The 21,779-nt window shown below is 43.3% G+C and overlaps 1 protein-coding gene across 1 annotated transcript in view; it reads right to left on the bottom strand.

Annotated features, from left to right (window-relative positions):
* Positions 1-21,779, bottom strand: part of LOC124796183 (discoidin domain-containing receptor 2-like) — a 136,072-nt gene that overhangs the window by 17,993 nt on the left and 96,300 nt on the right. The window contains exons 10-14 of the mRNA XM_047260273.1: positions 21,316-21,446; positions 16,154-16,276; positions 9,709-9,818; positions 4,684-4,878; positions 844-936 (exon numbers count right to left, since the gene is read on the bottom strand). Coding sequence (XP_047116229.1) covers positions 844-936; positions 4,684-4,878; positions 9,709-9,818; positions 16,154-16,276; positions 21,316-21,446 — 652 coding nt within the window. The remainder of the gene's footprint in view (positions 1-843; positions 937-4,683; positions 4,879-9,708; positions 9,819-16,153; positions 16,277-21,315; positions 21,447-21,779) is intronic.

The raw sequence follows: 21,779 nt of genomic DNA, 5'->3' as shown, positions 1-21,779 counted from the left end.
TTCATTTACTGCATTTTTATATATTCTCCTTTCATCAATTAAATTCAATATTTCTTCTGATACCCAAGGATTTCTACTAGCCCTCGTCTTTTTACCTACTTGATCCTCTGCTGCCTTCACTACTTCATCCCTCAAAGCTACCCATTCTTCTTCTACGGTATTTCTTTCCACCATTCTTGTCAATTTTTCCCTTATGCTCTCCCTGAAACTCTGTACAACCTCTGATTTAGTCAGTTTATCCAGGTCCCATCTCCTTAAATTACCACCTTTTTGTAGTTTCTTCAGTTTTAATCTACAGTTTATAACCAATATATTTTGGTCAGAGTCCACGTCTGCCCCTGGAAATGTCTTACAATTGAAAACCTGGTTCTCAAATCTCTGTCTTACCATTATGTAAAGTATCTGAAACCTATCAGTATCTCCAGGCTTCTTCCATGTATGCAACCTTCTTTTACGATTCTTTAACCAAGTGTTAGCTAGTACTTGTGTGAAATAGTACGCAGGTCACATTCTGTCTTTTACAGTGTGTTTCATTGCGAGTGAGGAATGGTGAGCGGGTGGGAGAGTGACGAATGGAGAACTTGCGGCTGCAGGGAAATACATTTTATTACGTATCTAATCTCCGAGACAGGAAGTTCCGATAAAAATTCCGTTTTAGTTTTAACTGCCTTAAGAATGCTGTAGTGGCAATGGAATTACCATCAGGTGAAGCTTCCGTCAATATCGTTTACCTCACATTATCTATGTAGTAGATACGTTTAGTTCAAATGTGAAGTAAATATTTATTTCAACATAACCTCAATAATAGATTTCTCTGTTCTAGGTATTAAAACCGCAACGTACCGCGTAGCGAGGTCTCTGTGAACGAAGTTCAGCGTCTCCAGGTAGCGCATCCCAGACGCTATCTGGCAGGCCATGTACAGCAGGCAGCTGAAGCTGGAAATTTGGAAAGGAATATTTGACACCTTGACAACATATCTCTTATTATTATAAGGAATGCAACTGAAATACAGGATCTTGTTTACAGGCTGCAGAAGATAAAAAGAAAACACGATTCCTGCTTCAAGGAAGATTAGTTCTACGCATATTTATCAAAAAATGGTTCAAATGGCGCTAAGAACTGTGGGACTTAACATCGGAAGTCATCAGTCCCCTAGACTTAGAACTACTTAAGCCTAACTAACCTAAGGACATCACACATATCCGTGCCCGAGGTAGGATTCGAACCTGCGACCGTAGCAGCAGCGCGGTTCCGGACTGAAGCGCCTAGTACCACTCGGCCACAGCGGCCGGCGTAACTTTATCCATTACATCAGTTTTTGTCATTTGATGTAAGATCAACAAGATATTCATACATCTAAGTTCATCTCTATTGCTTGAAACTCTTCGAATGTAGCAGATAAAACAATTGCCGAATGCACTAATAATTCATTTTAAATTACATAAAGGTATTACTGAAGTACTTTTGCGTGACCCATAGCTACTCTGAGCTTAAAAATTTGAAGCACGACATATTACTGTTGTACAAATGATGTAATACCATCTACAGCGCGTCTGAAATGAGATAAAAGCACAACAAATAAAGAAAAAATTACAGCTGTAGGGATATCAAGTAGTTTAAACAATTTATCGTAGCAGGACCCAAGTACAGTGACTATTAATGTTAAAAAATTATCAAAATATGAAGTAAGCAGACACTTGGAAACTTGATAGAAATAGTAGGGACGAAGCTTTTAAACATTTTAAACATCACTCAGTTTGATCACGTGAAACGGTGTCTTCTTGTCACGAGTCCAGTTATGTCCCGTTCATAAACTTGCAAAAGGACACTTAAGCACGAAATCACAATCAACTCAACTGTGAAACAGAAAATACTTGGCGGTCCAAACAAAGTTTGCTTCGAATGAACCATCAGTGTGTAGATCATAGTGTTGTCAGAGACTTGCAATGTATTCCGCACATCTCGCTCTCACATCTCAGATATTGCTAGAAGAGATATATAAAAATAAGACAGACTTGACAATTTGGTGTTAGTATTGACAGTATAAAAATTATTTTTAAGAATTATAAATATATCACTTCAGTAATGTTAAAATAGAACATATGTAACGATTAAGAAAATACATGAATCTATTCTCCAGTAGCAAAAGCATTGTAATTCATTACAAAGATTCTCGTAGAAAATCAAACTTCCACTATGTCTTAATGTAATGCATTTCGTCAACTAATATCAGAAATCTGACAGCGCGACTTGCAGAAGCTTCGCTTTGACAGCCATCTTGTTTCTATTGACCAATAAAGTTGATGGTGATGTAGTGTTTTGAGTACCCTTGGTATGTTTATCAAAAGTGATTGGTACGATCCAATGAGTCACAGCAATGGTGGTAACTGAACACTCAAGTCAGCTGTTTCATTTGAACGAAATGTGTGATTGTTTACACTTTTTGTTGTGAACAGAAAATCAACAAACTAAGTCAATATCCCTCGTACTAGGTCATCCAAGCCTCCTCTGCAGGATAACCATAGGAAGTAGTGAGACCATAAAGAACAACTGTAATGTTTATGCGTGCTTTTATTGTGTGTTTCTTTATTGCCATCGTAGTCTGAAGATGATGTTTGTACCTCGTAACATGTTGTTTCATTACATCATTTAAGTAAGTCAACAATTGCTGCAAGTGGTAGTGATCTGTGAAGAACTTTTTCATATTGTAAAATCATCGCACGCCATTTGTAATGGAACTTCTGAAAAGCAATATTCTTTCAAAATGGACGTGGGACTATTTTGCCTTGTACGTTGCTTCTAGATAGTGAAGTTTATTTAAATGTATCACACATGGAACAGACAGGGCAGGGAATATGCTTCTTATTAGAGCAATACGTGTGTCCATTTTCACAAACTATTTGATTTGAAATCAGCTATATTAAGTAGTTGCATATGTTCTTTGCGTTCTTGTTTTGCATTTGGTATTCCGTTTTATATTGGTTTATTTGTCGATCGTCATTCTTTATTTGTATGTCACTGTTGCTATTTTACATATTGTTATTTTGTCACTTGGAAATAGTGAGTGAAGCTGTGGACACTAGAAAATGAAGTGCCAAGTGGAGAAGTCGGAACAATTTCGATATATTCTTCTGTTTGAGTTCAGTAGAGGGATGACACGAGCGGAGGTAGCCATAAAAACACTTGAAATCGTGTATAGGGATAATGCCATTGAAGAGAGCAGGCCAGTAAACTGGTTTTGTCGTTTTAAGGAGGATGGTTTGGACAGTAGTGACTCTCCACGTTCAGGAAGGCCTTCGGAGTTTGATGAAAATCGTTTAAACACGTTAATCCACAATGATCCACGTCACTGCAGTCGAGAATTGCGAATGTGATGAAGTGTAATCATTCCTCTACCGTGTGACGTTTTCACGCAATAGAGAAGGTTCACAAATCGGACGTATGGGAACCACATGCTCTGTACCAAAATCCCAAAAATCAGCGGGTGGTCATATGTATATCTCTGCTTGCTCGTCATCAATTGGTTCGTGAACAACACCGACCTTTCCTATCATGTATTGGTACTGGTTACAAGAAATGGAGTCCTTCATGCAGACATAAGAAAAAGAAAGGAATGGCTGAGAGAAAAAAAAAAGGAAGAAACAGCAACTCCACGTCCAAAGAACCACGCATTTGGTGGAAGAGCGACGGCGTGTTTCATTACGAATTCATTCCCCGATGTGTAACCATCACTGCTGACGTTTACTGTCAATAACTGAGACGTCCTGCAGACGCAGTCCAAGATCAACAACGAGGAATACCGCGTGAAGTGATTAGTGATGCTGCTGCCCGATAACGCCCGCCCGCAGGCCCGCATTCTGCTAAACTGACCAAAAAAAAAAAAAAAAAGCACTATAGAAGAGTTGGATTGGGAAGTCTTTCTGCACCCACCTGATTGACTTGACCTTACACCTTCAGGTGTTTACCTTTCATCTCTCTATCGACCAGCCTTCAGAGACCTTCCTTTCCGGATGGAAATGCGGTCCCAACATAGCTCGACGAGTTCTTCGCCTCAAAACCACGTCATTTCTACAGTCGTGGAATCGAAAAATCACCCAACACTGGTCGACTTTTGTAAACACTCACGGATGAGTATGTGATTGATGAGGAAATTCTTTGTTATCTGTATCTGTTGTGAAACTTCCTGGCAGATTAAAACTGTGTACCGGACCGAGACTCGAACTCGGGAACTTTGCCTTTCGCGGGCAAGTGCTCTACCATCTGAGCTACCCAAGCACGACTCACGCCCTGTCCTCCCAGCTTTACTTCTGCCAGTATCCGGGTAGCTCAGATGGTAGAGCACTTGCCCGCGAAAGGCAAAGTTCCCGAGTTCGAGTGTCGGTCCGGCACACAGTTTTAATCTGCCAGGAAGTTTCATATCAGCGCACACTCCGCTGTAGAGTGAAAATCTCATTCTGTATCTGTTGTGTTTAAACTTATGGAAAAACGCCACGAACTTATGTACCAACCGAACGATAGGCAGCTACTGGGGAGCAATGCGGCTCGCAAATGTAAACGCGGAGTACAGTCCATGTGATGCGCCAGCTCGTTCCTAAGCGTGCAGCAGCCGCGATGGAAACCACACCTGTCGCTCTTCAAGACGAGAGACCCGTCCCGCGCGAGGCCGGCTTAAGCGTACGCACCTGAGCGTGTCGTGCGTGGAGTGGGCGGCGTCGCCGGCCAGCTGGTGCGCGCGCAGGAACTGCGTGAGGTCCCCGTGCTCCAGGTACTCCAGCACGACGCCCAGCGGCTCCTCGCGCGTGCTCAGACCCAGCACGCGCGCCAGGTTCGCGTCCTCCAGAGCGCCCAGGATGCGCACGTCGCGCAGGAAGTCTTGTCTGCAACAGTCGGCTCCGTTCCAGTAGCAGTCTGCAGAGCACCGGGCCAATCACAACGGTGAGTCACAAGGTACTTTGCACGTGTGCGTCCTACGTCTAGTCGCCACCCGTCCGTTTGTCTCTGCCTCACATGCGAAAAGAGGCATACGTGCGGCTACTGGCCCCTTTCTCGACGTGGGTGCATCTTCTATTTCAATCACTACTCGACAGAACGACGAAAACTTTACCAGTGATCAAGATATCCGCTTTGCTGAGAGCAGTTGTCGCCACAGTCGGTAATAGGATGTCAGTAAAGTCCTGCGATTATTTCAAAAATTCACAACTTGGAAAAAAATCTTTCTAAGGCCAAAATCACCTAAACTACCGGGTTATCAAAAAGTCAGTATAAATTTGAAAACTTAATAAACCATGGAATAATGTAGATAAAGAGGTAAAAATTGACACAAATGTATGGAATGACATGGGCTTTTATTAGAACAAAAAAAAACAAAAAAAAAACACTTCACAAGATGCGCCAGCAGTCGCAGCACGTTGACGTTACCTGAAAAGGCGCTTTCAGTGAAGCTGTTTTATCAAATGGGGAATGTGCTAGTTCAGCGTCACGATCCTATCGCCATAGGAAGGGGATTCGAACGGGTAAAGGTCCGTTGACAAATGCAGCTGTGGCGAGAATGATTTCGAAGTTCGAAGCCACGGGTTGTTTAGACGATAGATTCCGTAGTGGCTGACCGAGCACAAGGTGTAATGCTGCTGAGACAGTTCAGGAACAAATGGAGACTGCAGCGGGTTCGTCTATGCACGGGGAAGTCAGCGCTCGTGCAGTCGCACGTCGCACCGGCATTCCATACACTACTGTTTGGTTTGCACTTAGGCGTACCCTCCGATGCTATCCGTACAAAATCCATGGGCATCATGAACTGTTACCTGGGGATTTAGTGAAGCGGAGGGCATTTGCGGTGTGGGCATTTCAAAAGACGGCGGAAGATGACGATTGTTTGAGTAACGTGTTGTGGACCGACGAAGCTCATTTCACGCTCCGAGGGTCTGTCAACGCCCACAACTGTAGAATTTGGGCTACCGAAAATCCTAGAACTGTCGTGGAAACTCCATTACACGACGAGAAAGTCACGGTATGTGTTGGATTTACCACATCTACTGTTATCTGGCCTTTTTTCTCCGCGGAAATGCGTGATTCTGGTTTTGTAACTGCTACCGTGACGGGTGAGAGGTAGGCCGATACGTTACAGAATCGCATCATCCCCAGTCTGGCTGATAAACACCTGCTGGAACGTACGATGTTTATGCGGGATGGCGCTCCACCCCATATTGCTAGACGCGTGAAAGATCTCTTACGCGCGTCGTTTGGTGATGATCGTGTACTCAGCCATCACTTTCGTGATGCTTGGCCTCCCAGGCCCCCAGACCTCAGTCCGTGCGATTGTTGGCGTTGGGGTTACCTGAAGTCGCAAGTATATCGTGATCGACCGACATCTCTAGGGATGCTGAAAGACAACACCCAACGCCAATGCCTCACCATAACTCCGGACACGCTTTACAGTGCTGTTCACAACATTATTCCTCGACTACAGCTATTGTTGAGGAATGATGGTGGACATATTGAGCATTTCCTGTAAAGAACATCATATCTGCTTTGTCTTACTTTGTTATGCTTATTCTTCCTATTGTGATCAGATGAAGCGCCATCTGCCGGACATTTTTTGAACTTTTGTATGTTTTTGGTTCTAACAAAACCCCATTTCATTCCAAGCATGTGTGTCAATTTGTACCTCTCTATCTACATTATCCCATGATTTATTCAGTTTTCAAATTTATACTGACTTTTTGATCACCCGGTATTTCTGTATGTTAACCAACCTCTTTCAACATACTTTGCTGACATCTTCAGGTCTTCAAAATTTTTGTTACAAAACGTGTTCATTGTGAGTTGGAACCTCATGCAAAGTTGTCATGTTAGTGGATAACACGTAGCACACTTTATAATGATTTGTCAAAAATAAAACTTTTACTGACAAAACCACCTTGTACACTTGGTCACGTCCGTGTATGTAGCGTTCACAGACGTGCGGGCACGGCCAAGTGCTCGAGGTTTTTCATTCTTTTGTTTTTGACAAACCTTTGTAAAACATGCTACTTTTGTCCACTAATGTGATAACTTGGCCTGAGGTTCCAACTCATAATCAACACGTTTTGTAACCAAAGTGTTCAAGACCTGAAGATGACAGCAAAGTCTGTCAAAACCAGTTGTTTAAAATAGAGATATACTAACGCGATTTTGGCTTTAGAATGTTGAACAGATCGCTTCTTCTCGTTTCTAAACATGAGATAATTTAGTCATAACTTTGAAATTATTAGATATAGAGCTTCGTGGTTTGTCGTAAATCGTTTAGCAGCTCTCATAGCTTCTTTCGGTTAGGCCAGAATTTCACTGCGTGCCCAACTTCACTCACAGAATCAACCCTACATTCCAGTTCAGCTCACATACAGGTCAACGTTCCAGCGACAGCTGTTGTGATAGCTTCAGTGACTCATACACTAAGGGTTGCAACGTCACTGACTACTGTTGTATGCACGCGGTCCTTAACGTAATCCCACAAAAGAAGTCTAATGGTGTGACATCGGGAGAGCGGGAAATCATGCAATGGGGATCACAAGGCCTATACGCTTTTCAGGAAATGTGTCATTCAGCACTTACTGCACGTTCAACTTCCATCATGCTAGGAAATGATAAATGCCTGCACTTATTTGATGTCCGATAACAGGAACAGTTCCGACATGTCTAAGTAAAAATTTACCGTTATGGTTTCCTCTGCAAAGAAAATTTGCAACGAACGGGAAAGAAAACAAAGCTTTGAGAGTTGTTAAATGTCTTAAAGGAAACGACGATTCTGTATCTCTAATAATTTTCGCAGTAATGGTTTTCTCAAACTGTAACGGAACTCGTGGTCAGGGATTTTCTCTGCCTCGTGATGGCTGTGTGTTGTGTGATGTCCTTAGGTTAGTTAGGTTTAAGTAGTTCTAAGTTCTAGGGGACTGATGACCATAGATGTTAAGTCCCATAGTGCCCAAAGCCATTTTGTAACGGAACTATGTAGACGCGATGTATTTCGAGACAGATGAAATCGTATAAAAAGGACCAGCTACTGGCATAGTTAATACATTGCGCATAATGTATCTTTGAGCCTGGTGCAGGAGATAAAGTGGAGAGAATTACTGTGTTTAATGACTTGACTCATGATTTTGACACCATACCTCATCCTTTCGGGCGAACGATAGCGAAAGGAAAGTGTAAAATACGGGGACGGCGTGCTATTACCGATACTTCGGAATCCTTCCTTCTGGAAACTCTTTCGTCACTCTACGGTTACAGATGAAGGTTTCTGAAGCTAACATCATCCCAGAAGTTTTACAGGTTCTGGTGAAATGCCTGGAAAACTACATTAAGTAAGCAACGTTGGTAACCACGCAACTTTTCTTTCCGTTATGCATCACGGAGAGATTTGCTGTTGAAATTTCGGGACAGCACTTTTCAGAGGAGTCGGACAACGCATTACTTCGCCCACATACATCTCGTGTGTTGACCACCAGGAGAAAACTCGAGATATTAGAGCCAATACAGAGGCTTATCGACAATTATTTTTCCCACGCACTTTTCGCGAGTGGAACAGGGTTGAAAGGATCAGAAAGTGGTACTGAAAGTACCCTCCGCCACACACCATTAGGTGGCTTTCGCAGTACGATGTAGATGTAGATGGACATTGACTTCATGCCTGACATTTGCAGTTAATATCCCAAGAATACCTGTATGTCTGTGTACTTGCAACACTATAAGACTATGGATAGTAAGTGTTAAAACAATAACACATTTTAGTTTACATGTAAGCCAGTCAAATCCCTTCAGGATTGGTGTGTGTGTGTGTGTGTGTGTGTGTGTGTGTGTGTGTGTGTGTGTGTGTGTGTGTGTGTGTGTGTGTGGTGTGTGTGAGTGTGAGATGGAAGATGGGAGGGGAGAGTTTATTTGCATTTCATCCCATGGTGGCAATTAATATAATAGTTCAGTTAAAGTCTTTTCTCCACAACTTACAGAATGGTAAGTGCAACGAATAAAACAGTTCAGTTAGCGTTTTTCTCCACAACTATAGAATAATTATTGCAAAAGAATGTTTATTTAGATAGGTAAACGTAGGAAACGTCACTCTTTGTGTGGAGTTAAGAACATACATTTATTTTCCAGAAAGTTGCACCGACGATTTGTAATATTTTCAAAGGAATGTAATTTTCTTGAACGATATAGCTGATGCTTTCAAACTGAATCTCTACAAATCAGTTTAAATCAAATTTCTATTAATTGTAGTTATGGAACTAGAAATGCGTAATATTTCAGGGACTAATGTACATAGTGCGCTGTGTTTAGATGGATGCTCTCATGGCAGAATGTGCATTGAGTTGAGATGTTAAACCGAGAGATCATTTTCATGAATGCACAAATCAATGCGACGCCCTGAACGACCTGCGGGTGGGACGTAAGATTTTCGACGTCACGGAGCGAAAACCTGAGGTTTTAAGCAGGCAAGCTTATGTGTTTCAGGGCAGTTTACAGTGAGTGAAGTTACAAAGTAAAATTTATAGACAATTTTACTGCAGTTCAGGTGATAAGTTACATTCATTTCATGCTTAACTGAACGAAGACTATATGTAACACCTGCTACATAGCTTTCAATTTTAAACCGAAATGTTCAGAACGGGTACATAAGACAGATAATGAAGAGTACGAATCACGCTGCTACGACAATTGGGACCTCACGCACTGACCTCTGCTGTTCGGTGGAGGCGGTGGGCAGGAACTTGACGGCCACCAGGCGCTTCCCAAGCGTCGCCGAGCTGCCGTACTCTGGGATTCCGTCCGCCTCGGCCACGTACACCTGTGTGCACACACATGCCACGTTACTCTCTGGAATAAACTGTAAGTAACACAGCATAAGCATATATGTTTTACGCATCTGAAAAATGGAGAACACTATTGAGACTTCTCCAAGTATCGAGACAGAATTATCATAATAAATCGAATACCATTCAGGGTCATGTCTGTGTTCATCACTGTCTTACTGAAGTAGACAGAAGTGAAGTTGGCACAGGAATCCGAACTAAACTCTCTCCAAGTGAGCCGTTGGAGTGAAGAAGTTACAGAGATTACTAAACAACACTACATCCTTACCGTCGTAAACTGATTAGGAATAAAAGTAGCTGGCGGTAGTGTAGCTTTCCAGTACTGAAAAACAAGGTAGCTGCTACCTGTAGCCGGCCGCGGTGGCCGAGAGGTTGTAGGTGGTACAGTCTGGAACCTCGCGACCGCTACCGTCGCAGGTTCGAATCCTGCCTGCCTGCATGGGTGTGTGTGATGTCATTAGGTTAGTTAGGTTTAAGTAGTTCTAAGTTCTAGAGGACTGATGACTTCAGATATTATGTCCTATAGTGCTCAGAGCCATTTTGTTATCTGTAGCAGTACACTGTGTAAATACAGGGTGTTTATAATTGAGTATTGGGGTTTTAACACTTTATGATATTTATTACATTAAACTTACAGTTATAAATGATATGTGAAATGAAGGAGCAACTCAAACACTTTTATCTGTAGCACTACGCTGTGTAAATACATGGTGTTTCTAAATGAATAGCCTGGTTTTAACGCTTTATAATATTTATTACATTAAACTTACAGTTATAAATGATGTGTAGAATGAATTAGCAACTGAAACAATTTTACCAAGAACCTTATAAATGTTCGACCTGAGCACTGGCATAGCGAAGTACGCGATTGGTTGAACTTCAATGTACCCAAGGGCTGGATAGGCTGCAAGGGTCCCAATGACAGGGCTTGCTTTGCATGGCCTTCACGTTCACTCGACCTAACGCCATGCGATTTTTTCCTTTGGGGCTTCATCAAGGATCGTGTGTACGTGCCTCCTCTACCAGCAGACCTCACTGATTTACTACCAGCAGGAGGTTCTTACTCATTGGTCTGAAGATGACCACAGTTGTGGTCGAAACCGGTCACCGTAATAAATAAATTGTGATCAAGACTGTTTTTGATAGTAAATTTTCGTTAAAGATCTCATAGTCCATTGGCTATGAGGAAACCTGTTTCCATTAAAATTTTGTTCGGTTACAGAGAGAGACTCATACTGGGACGACGTGTATAGGGACAGCTCTAAAGCCATAGACGTCCTCACCGCCTTCGTAAAGACAGAACAGTGGTAGGTCAGTGTGACCCCCTGCAAGATTGGCAACGCAGGCTATATTTTTAGCCGTAGAAGCGCAGCATGCACGTTACAAAACGGCCAGAAAATTGCAGAGTGCAATTCATAGGATGATACACTACATTCTGTAACTCAAGTGCAGGGCGTATTCAAAACCGCACTCTTACTGTTGCAGCCGTCCGCCGCCAGTACGTACTGACCTCCATTACCTTGCAGTAGCACTTGCAGGGTCCGGTCCACCTATTAATTCCCCCGAGTCGCGGGAATGTTATACTGATGAACGCCAGAGTCGAGATGATTTTCTTTGTTTCGAACGCAAGCATGCTACCTTATGCTCTAGCATCATTTAGTTCCGTTTCAACAGGCTACAGGCTGCAGTGAGCGAACTTTTCAATCTTCTTAAAACTTTTTCAGTTTAGATATTTCCCCATGTGTAGTGGGGCTATTTCCACTGGCAGTCCTGAATTGTGAATTAGCGGTTTCCACAGTAGAAAGGCTCCCTGAAACTTCATTTGCGTCTGAACAATATTCCTGAATTACGTAAGCATCCTGTCTCTTGTCCTAATCTGATAGATAACGGCGTCGGCAGAAACTATCTCGAAGAAAACGACCTACTGGCAAAAAGCACGAATTCGGAAAATAGCGTTTCTTGTGCAAACAACTAGCACTCTGTTCACTTGAAGTAATGGCTTCTATCGACGGGGGATCTCAGATTGACATAATATTTCTAGATTTCCAGACGGCTTTTGACACCGTTCCTCACAAATGACTTCTGATGAAATTGCTTGTCAAAGAAGTAGCGTCTCAATTGTATGACTAGATTCGTGATTTCCTGTCAGAGAGGTCACAGTTCGTAGTAACTGATGGAAAGTCATCGAGTCAAACAGAACTGATATCTGTGGTTCCCCAAAGAAGTATTTTAGGTCCTCAGCTGTTCCTAATCTACATAAAGGATTTAGATTATCTGAGCAGACCTCTTAGAATGTTTGCAAATGATGCTGTCATTTACCATGTCGCAAAGTCATCAGTACATCAAAATCAGTTGCCAAGATACCTGTACAGTGCGGAAGGTGGCAGTTGGCTCTAATTAATGAAAAGTGTCAAGTCATTCACATGAGTGCTGAAAGGAATCCGCTAAATTTGGGTTAGACGATAAATCAAACGCATTTCAAGGCTGTTAATTCACCTAAATACTTAGGGATTACCATTATGAATAACTGAAATTGGGACCGAGCGAGGTGGCGCAGTGGTTAGACACTGGACTCGCATTCGGGAGGACGACGGTTCAATCCCGCGTCCGGCCATCCTGATTTAGGTTTTCCGTGATTTCCCTAAATCACTCCAGGCAAATGCCGGGATGGTTCCTCTGAAAGGGCACGGCCGACTTCCTTCCCCATCCTTCCCTAATCCGATGAGACCGATGACCACGCTGTCTGGTCTCCTTCCCCAAAACCAACCAACCAACCAACTGAAATTGGAACAATCATATAGACAATGTAGTGCGGAAAGCTAACCAAAGACGCTGATTTATTCGCTGAACACTTAGAAGATGCTACAGCTCTGCTAAAGGGAGTTCTAACACTACGTTCGACCGCGCGCTTCTGGAGTATTATTGCTCGTTGTGGTTACACATCAGGTAGGATTGGCAGAGGACATCGAAAACGTTCAGAGAAGCGTAGCTCGGTTTGTATTATTTCGAAATAGGAGAGAGAACGCCGTGGCATTGATACGCGAATTCGAGTGGCAATCACTGAAACATAGAGGTTTTCGCTGCGGCAATATGTTTTAATGATATCAGCGTTCTACTTCGAATGTGTAAATATTTTGCTGTTACGCACTTGGGAGAAATGATCATTCTAGTAAAGTACGAACAGTCAGAGTTCACATGGACAGATTTCTGAGTGCGTTTCACCAGTACGCTGCTAGAGAGTATAAAAGCAGAGAAATAATTTGAAGGTGGTGCGATGAACCCTCTGCCAAGTACTTAACTGCGAATTTTAGAGTAGTCATGTAGAGCTAGAAACATGTGCCGTACAACGAGATACCTAACGTACGACCCCTAGGTTGACAGGTAAATTTATCTTGTGGTTATGGATTTCTTACCTGAGAGTAGGGAAGGAAGCGGCAGTTAGAGAGTCAGGTTGATCCAGTACGATTTCACCAAATCTCTCATAAGGTTGAGTTTATAATTTTCTACCAAACTGAATGAACTCAAAGTTCTCAGTGTAACCGCAAGTGATACTCTAGAAAAGTACGTAAATTTTAAACTTAGTTGAAGACTGACTTCACTAATCAGTAGGAGTGAGGAAGCAAAACACTTTTATTCGTTGCCAATATCAATGAAGTTCTCCAACACCCGTTTAACTGTAGTATTATAGGCCCTCGGCTGTTCCTAATCTATAGATGCTGTTGTATTTTATTTTGACGACAACCAGTTTTACCCGGCTATCGGAGAATTTCGTTGATAGTAACAATTACTAACCATCTAATATCCACTGTCAATGACGGTAGCCGGCCGAAGTGGCCGTGCGGTTAAAGGCGCTGCAGTCTGGAACCGCAAGACCGCTACGGTCGCAGGTTCGAATCCTGCCTCGGTCATGGATGTTTGTGATGTCCTTAGGTTAGTTAGGTTTAACTAGTTCTACGTGTGGTGTCACCGCCAGACACCACACTTGCTAGGTGGTAGTTTTAAATCGGCCGCGGTCCATTAGTATACGTCGGACCCGCGTGTCGCCACTGTGTGATCGCAGACCGAGCGCCACCACAAGGCAGGTCTCGAGATACGGACTAACACTCGACCCCAGTTGTACGGACGACGTAGCTAGCGATGCACACTGACGAAGCCTCGCTCATTTGCCGAGCAGATAGTTAGAATAGCCTTCAGCTAAGTCAATGGCTACGACCTAGCAAGGCGCCATTAGTAACATTGCATGTATCTAAAGAGTCTCACTTGTATCGCCACAATCTCCAGATGTACCAAAAGGATGGATTAAAGTTAAGTATTCCAGAAGCTACGTACTTTTCTTTATAGCATTCACTACGTATCCTGTTTCAGACCTCACGCCATCCTGCTTTAGCTTAGCGCGTGCCTTTCGGCTTCCTCTCATTGTGTCTAGGCTATCTTGTCTAGACACAACACTACGTTCTAGGGGACTGATGACCTCAGCAGTTGAGTCCCATAGTGCTCAGAGCCATTTGAACCATTCAATGACGGTACAACGGAGATACTTTTATTCTGGTCTTCAGTTTGCTTTCGTTGTTTGCCTTAATATCTTAGTCATTAGGCCACTACCACATTCGTCCCAGCCAATGGCGGAATTTAGGTTCTTCAGTTTTGGAACAACTGCCACACTTCTTCGCTAGAGCATGGCAGGAGTTTAGCGCTGATGTTGTGGGCCGGCGGTGAACGATAGGCACCTGCTGCACCCCACCCATCTCCTACTGCATCAGCTCAACACCCATAAATCCGCTATTTTCTTCTTCCTCGATCTAGAGAAATCCTACGAACGTGTGTGACAGTCGGTATCCTCTTCAAACTCCAGGCTTAGTCATTTCATTACGTGTGTCTTACAGTGCCTTTCCTTTCTACTAGTAGATGCTTTGTCACCAATTCCTGTATCTTCCACCCCACTGCAGGCATGCCTCTAGGCACCACCTCCACAAGGCCACGTGAATCATTATGCTGATGACGCCGCTTTTCCTCATCCTTTATCCTACACTCCAGAAATCTCAAAAGTCCCTGCAAACCTTTCTCAATCAGTTGAAACTCCTGTTGTAGCAAATGGCTCCTGAAGATCAATCCTTCCTAAACTCAGGCAATAATTATAGGTCATATCACGTTCACCTTTCCTCTCCATGACTTCTACCTCACCATCTACTACTGCCCTATCCAGTTAAGTAACACAATGAAATATCTTGGATTAACTGTTCACTGGCAACTAACATGGGAACCTCATCTACTAACCATCCTACGGAAAGCCCACAACAGACTAAAAATACTGACTTGGGCACTGCATCTCTCCACTGTCCTCCACACCTACAAAACCTTGATCTGAACTATCGTTTGCAATGAAAAGGTTTCATGGTTATGCGCCTGCTTAAGTTCTCTAAGTCCCCCAAATTGATTCTTTACTAAAATTCCCACCTCTCTTCAGTCATGCTGAACATCTCCGAACAACCTCCTCGACTCCAATAATCCTATAGTGTTCCTTTCACTTTCCAACCCTAGAACGGCGCTGCGCCTCTACCAACACACCCCACCAACCCTACACCTACACAACCCTCCACATACTCTTCCAAAGAAATGTCAACCGTCTCCTCAACCGATATCATGAACACAGTCCCCACCGACTTTAAACCCACCCAACCTGTTCCATCTCGTCAGCACTCCCTCTCCCTCCCTTCCTTCCTTCCACCTTTCTTTCCCTAGTCCCTTTTCACCGCCATATTTTAGCCTCACTGATGCCCCCTCTACTCCTACCCCTCTTGTATGATAACAACTACTCCCACAACCATCGATAAATCAGCACCCATCCCGCTTCCATATGGCAGCTCCCTTTATCTTCCCTCCTCAATGACCATCTTGTTCCCTGTCAACAACAGGTTACCTATCTGAGGGCAGGTCCTTCAAGCTTCAGAGCCTGTGACTTGTTTCTTTCTACCATCACTGTTCGATGTCACTATTTTTATAATATTTTTAAATGTACTCTTATTGTGTTTCTGTTTTTACTTTACAGGACAACTGTTTTTAACAAAATGCGAAGGAAGTCATACATCTTATACACAAAAACTTCCATTTCCTTTTCACGTTCAAAATTTTTTTTTAAATTCATTGTAGCTCACCTTCAAGTTTCGTATTTTTCATCTCATTTAGCTTTTATTGTCAAGTGGCTGAAGAGTGGGTTAACTTTACCACTGACAGTCGAACACCATGCCCATATGGAACGAGGATGATGAAACAATAAAAAAAAAGGTACACAGATGTCAAGTCACTCACTCACCGTGCCGAAGGCACCATCGGCCAGCCTGGAGAGCATGCGTAGCCTGTGCCGGGGGAACTCCGGCAGCGCCGTTTGCTGCAGCCGCCGTCGCAGGGCTGCCAACGCTCCTGGTCGGTCAGGAGACTGGAAGAAAGGAAAGCTGTCAGTGATAGGTTCACCAAAGGTAAGTCGCAGATAAACCACTTTCTGAACGTTCTCCGTGTGTGAGTGAGTGTGTGTGTTTGTTTGTGTGTGTGTGTGTGTGTGTGTGTGTAGGGGGAGGGGCGTGGGCGCGCAAGAGTTACCCTATCCCGTGCAAGCCTCTTCATCTCCGCTTAAGTACAACAATGTTCATCCTAATGAATCTGTTTACTGTATTCATCTATTGGTCTCAATCTACCATTTTTAACCCCCATCGGGCGTTATACGGCTTCTGTTTGCCGACACAAATGATGAAATTTGTTTTGGATGCCTTCTCGTACGCTGTTGTCGTCTACAGTGTTGACACAGGAATACAGTATTTATTAGTTTCACCACGTTGCGAATGTGCTCTTAACCCACAGTTGCTTTTCACTTAATGAAAGACTGAACAAGTTGCTGGCACGCATTTCATTTAAGTTCACGGCCATTTTTAACTCATAGACATATAAATATTTTACACGATGGAAGATAAAAAACAAAAGATTACACACGGACAGAATATTAGGTTCCACGTTCTTTCTTGTTTCTTTTTAATTATGTTGGTTCCATGTACAGTGTTTTAAAAGTAATTCCGCCTTCGCAGCTGACCTCATACAAGACAGCCACACGATGCACAGTATCGAAAATAACCTTGTCAATCTCCATACAACGAAGAATGGATAATTTATGGACATTTAAGTCTAGGGCATATGCAGCCACGTAACTGACAGCTTCCTTAAAAGGTACTTCGCACTTCGTAGCTGCATCTACATGCTAGTCGACGTGTTCTTGTATTGATTGGACGAGTAATCGTGGCATTTTTAGGTAGGAGTTGTTTTGATCTATGGTTGCTGAAGTTGCCGGTAGAGGTCGGTCATGTGCCGCCGCTTTTGCAGCATTGCCAGCCATTACCGAATGCCTCGTGAATTCTCCGGATTGTGTTGTGCATTGCTTGTTTGCTCGTTGAAACGAGTGAAGACGCTATCCCAGGTCCATCAGAGGGTTCGAGTACGGCACCCGCGACTCCTAAAAGGAATGGGAGATTCGTGGTACGAAGTGGTGCTCATAAAATGATGCATAATGTGGTGGACTGTTGCGAGGTGGAAACGGGAAACAGAAAATTGCTACACTCTTCAGAGGGCTACCACTTGCACCAGCCTAAGTCTGCGAACATTAGATAGGATTAGAAAGTTTGCAAGCTCTCATCCAGGCGAATCACCTGGTACTCCAGGAAAGAAAAGATCAATTTTAGTCCTAATTTGTACTGTACAAGTGCAAAGCTATTAATATTCGACAATGCTTCGAGCTACTCAGCTGCTAGGTTGAAATTACTTTATTTTCCTTACTTACGAAGAGATGCAGTCATATTCAAGAAGTCGACAACTTCAGATAAATTGGTTATAAGGAATGCTTTCGACCTTGTTCAAGGGCTGCTTGACAAGATAAACTGGAGGTGGAGCTGTACTTCATTAAAACCTCTACTTAAGTCAATGGGATTCGTAATGAGCAAACGAAATCTCTTGCTAGACCGTGGTGACATTGTTCTTTTGCGGTCTCGTTTGCCTGCACATGTGAGGAGCATTAGGGAAGCTCAACAAATTATGTTTTGTCTCGATGAGTCGTGGATTGATAGCAATCTGATAAGCGGCAAATTTTGGCTGAAGCAAGATTTATGTATTGGGTGTTTTAGCGTGGGAAGTGCCTTCAGCACGATGGTAGCGGCAAGTGCTGGCTCGAAAAACAGGTTTGTGAAGCAAGCGGAGCTCAAGTTCTGGACGAAATAGACGCAAGAAGAATATCGTGGCCAAATGAACTTTGAGATTTTCAAGAAGTGGTTTTCGGAGATTTTCCGTCAGATTCGGCCAGTGTTATGGACAGCGCGTCGTATCATTGTGGGCGGGTGAACAAGCACCACCAGTAAACTATCCACAGGTGACGACAATAGAATGGCTTCGAAATAAAACGTTCAAATGCAATATCAAACATGTCAACTACTAAGGTGTAAGCACTTCTTGAACACGCGAGAAAGTCATGTGCGGAGCACTCTAACAATACGCGCCACATTTTAATATGGCACAGGTATGGTGTGTGTGTGTTCGCGCGCGCTCGCGCAACCGAGCAAATATTTTATATGGCTCAAAGACTTCTTACGGCTGCGAGAGACTAATTATCTCTGACCCATGATATGAAAACTCTGTGGATAAAATGTGGAACATCACGTGTGCCTTGGATGGAGTACTTCGGTTTTAGAATTGCTGAGAGGAGGATCGCAGTGTACATGTTATTAGCGGCATTGTAAGCTGCCATCTTGAAATTTAATTAACTGTGATAACATTTCATCTCATGCAATGGGATAATGTATATTGGAATGTAGCTAGAAAACTCATTTACGGAAGTTTATAATTTCATGAATGGAAAAGGTACGTTCAATTCTTTGAAATTTTAACTTCACCCTCGTTTGTGACTCGGAACATTATTTGCAGTCGTAACTCGTAGGGAATTTTGTTTCCTGGGAAATCGGTAGAGCCTGCACCACGGTTGTTTTTGCTCTATTTTAAGAGATTAAATTCTGGACTTTATCGAAACTGATAACAACTTGGACACTGATTCCCATACTGCAGAGTGAGTACGTCGTAGCACCCATGACGGCTTCCTCACGGCGTACAATTGCGCCTATGATTATTTTACGTATTTTCGGAGTCGATGATAGCCAGATTTTATTGCAGATGGAGTAATTAATTTTATACCTGGAAGAGTGGGAGATAACAGTGTGAAAATATTGGAAAGCGACTTCTCTCGCCCAAAAGTTTCCGTTCAAGTAACTACATATTATTCAGTCTTAATATTTTAACTTCAAATTTCAAGGGGACGAAAGTTAAAAACGCAGCTGAGCCTGCATGGGCGAAAATTAAACGGCACGTGAGAGAGCCCAACGTCTCTGGCGACATGTCTGAGGCCAGTTTCAAAAAATTGAAAGACAATGCCTTCAATTCTGTCCGTCCAAACGATTTGCAAGGGAACTGCAGAAAAGTGCAAGAAGCGGAGCATGGTTTACAGGAAGTGCGATGGCGTAATGGAAATAGCATTTGACGACAGTATAATAGGTACTAATGACTCCAGTGATTCATCTAATGCAGACACAGCGGAACATGAGAGCTCATCCTGCAGCAGATAATGAGTCTTACACGTACCGACACGGCCGAGTGCGACAGTGAAGGTGACGAAAATAAATCTTCAGACAGTTTTATGTAGTATGTAGATGATGCATATATTGAATTACATTGGTTTTTTATCAGATATGTGTTTGTCTATAATTTATATCGTTTCTTCACTTGTTTCGTCTTTCACTATCACCATGCTTCACATCTGCTTTCACTGAAGGGTGAAACACGTGTGTAGGTTGGCTGCCATGCGAGAGGCAGGCGGGGCACGTCCCCCCGCATCTCTTTTTGCCCTCACCTCCGTAATCCTCGTTTGTTTACGTCCGCCTCCGACTGCCATGACATAGCGTCCCAGCAGTAGCCATTCCACGTTGTGTCCCTGATACGCTAGCGCCCTCTGCAGTTCCCTGTGCTCTAACTTTTGCCGGCCCTCACTAGGGGACGTACCTGAATGCTCGACCTGGACACACCGTCCGCTGCAACTACTTTCAATTTTTATTAGTATAAAAATTACTTTTGGCTGTTTTGGTAACCATGCAGTTTTAATTTCAAATATGTCAGAACATAACTTCTTTTAAATGTAACGGATGCCAATATTTTAATGTATCTAACTGAACAATTTGACACGCCCATTTTTTCCACGTCAGTGGCATGTAACTTTTTATCGGATTGTTAATTTTTTTATTCCACTTAGAAATGGCCTGGATGTGAATGCTAAAACCCGTCGTGGACTAAAATAAGTGGCGTATCAGTAACTGGAGCGGTCTTTCATCAGTTACTAAGGCCTGGATTAGAAATATTACTTTGTTAATACATGTGCAATCAAGTACGTGTCAAATTAGCGAAAGAACGAATATGCTTGGAGAAAATGTTGTTATGGTATTTTCACTGCATATGTTTCACAGTGAAACCATTGCTATATCAGAGGTTGTTCACCTTTTGGGGTAATCTTCAAAACAATTCTTATTGTTACTCATGCGGAGTCTAACACCATATGTCTGTCACGAACCTTTCGTACGATGGAGCTGTCTCTATTTTCTACAGAATTCTCGCCTGGATATTCTCCTTGCAAGCGTACGCACAGTAGCATTTCAGTTTACCCATAACAGCTTGTGAAGTTCAGGCTAGGTTTTGTAACAGCTCGTACGTAATGCTTTATTTGCTCTTGTTGGCGAGCACATTGATGCTATCACAAGCTGTGCAGTGGCAGCAACTATAAATTTGTTCCAAGTCAATTTACTGATCTAATTTCTCCTGATCACCTGGCATGACATCCATTAGCTGAACAGCTCACCACTGGGGACGTCGGTATGACGTAGAATTTCTGATGTTCATTTCTGGTAAGAAGAGATAACTCGGGCTTCCTTACTAGTCGTTAAGACTGAAACCCCAAACAAATATCCTGTTCGATACCAAAACTGCTTCATTGTATGTAAGAACCTGTGGCACACAAAACTTAATTTTAAAAACACATTGACAGTTATCATCAACAGAAATTGAAGTGTGCTAAATAGCCAAAAGAAAGAAAGCGTGCAGGCAACAGAACACGCAAAAGCATCAGCTACAGTGCTAATGTGAGAACCAGAAAAGTTTTGGAACGTGAGCTACTCAACAGCGAGTACCGGAGGACGTCGCTAGTCAGTGGCTACCATCAAACGTCACGACTTGGCTGTCACACCGCTGATAATCGAGGTAGGCGACGTAAAACTGGTGTTGTCACTCAGAATTCAGTGGTCAACAAAGGATCAATAAGTCAGCTCAATGTAGCTGGATAGGAAATACAGTTTCTGAATTTTGCTCTGTGCGATACAGCTAGGGAATCCGTCGTTGTGGGGCACTCACCTTCTTGGCCCTGGAGAGGGTCCTGCTGCCTCTGGAGAAGATGCTGCCGACGTCATCCGACAGCGAGATCGCCGGGGGCGTGGGGGGCGGCCGGAGACCCGTGTCCGGGACGGCGTAGTCGGGGCCGCTCTCTGTGGAAGGCACGAAACTCAGTGAAGGGCGGGAACCTCTCTGTGCAAGTGATTCATGTACAGTGTGGGTCTCAAAACCAAGTAAATGCTAATGGGTATTAGGCGGCCGACTTTCATACTTAACAGAAGTTTTTACATTGAAGAGACAAAGAAACTGGTACACCTGCCTAATACCGTGTAGGGCCCCCACTAGCACTCAGAGGTGTCGTAGCACGACGTGGCATGGACTCGACTAATGTCTGACGTTGTGCTGGGGGGAACTGACACCATAAATCCTGAAGAGTGCGAGGCGGTCGAGATTTCTGAACAGCACGTTGCAAGTCATCCAAGATA

Source organism: Schistocerca piceifrons, chromosome 4 (genome assembly GCF_021461385.2).
Source record: "Schistocerca piceifrons isolate TAMUIC-IGC-003096 chromosome 4, iqSchPice1.1, whole genome shotgun sequence".
NCBI lineage: Eukaryota > Metazoa > Arthropoda > Insecta > Orthoptera > Acrididae > Schistocerca > Schistocerca piceifrons.
Note: the sequence above shows the minus strand (reverse complement) of the source record. Positions and strands in the feature narration are given on the sequence as shown.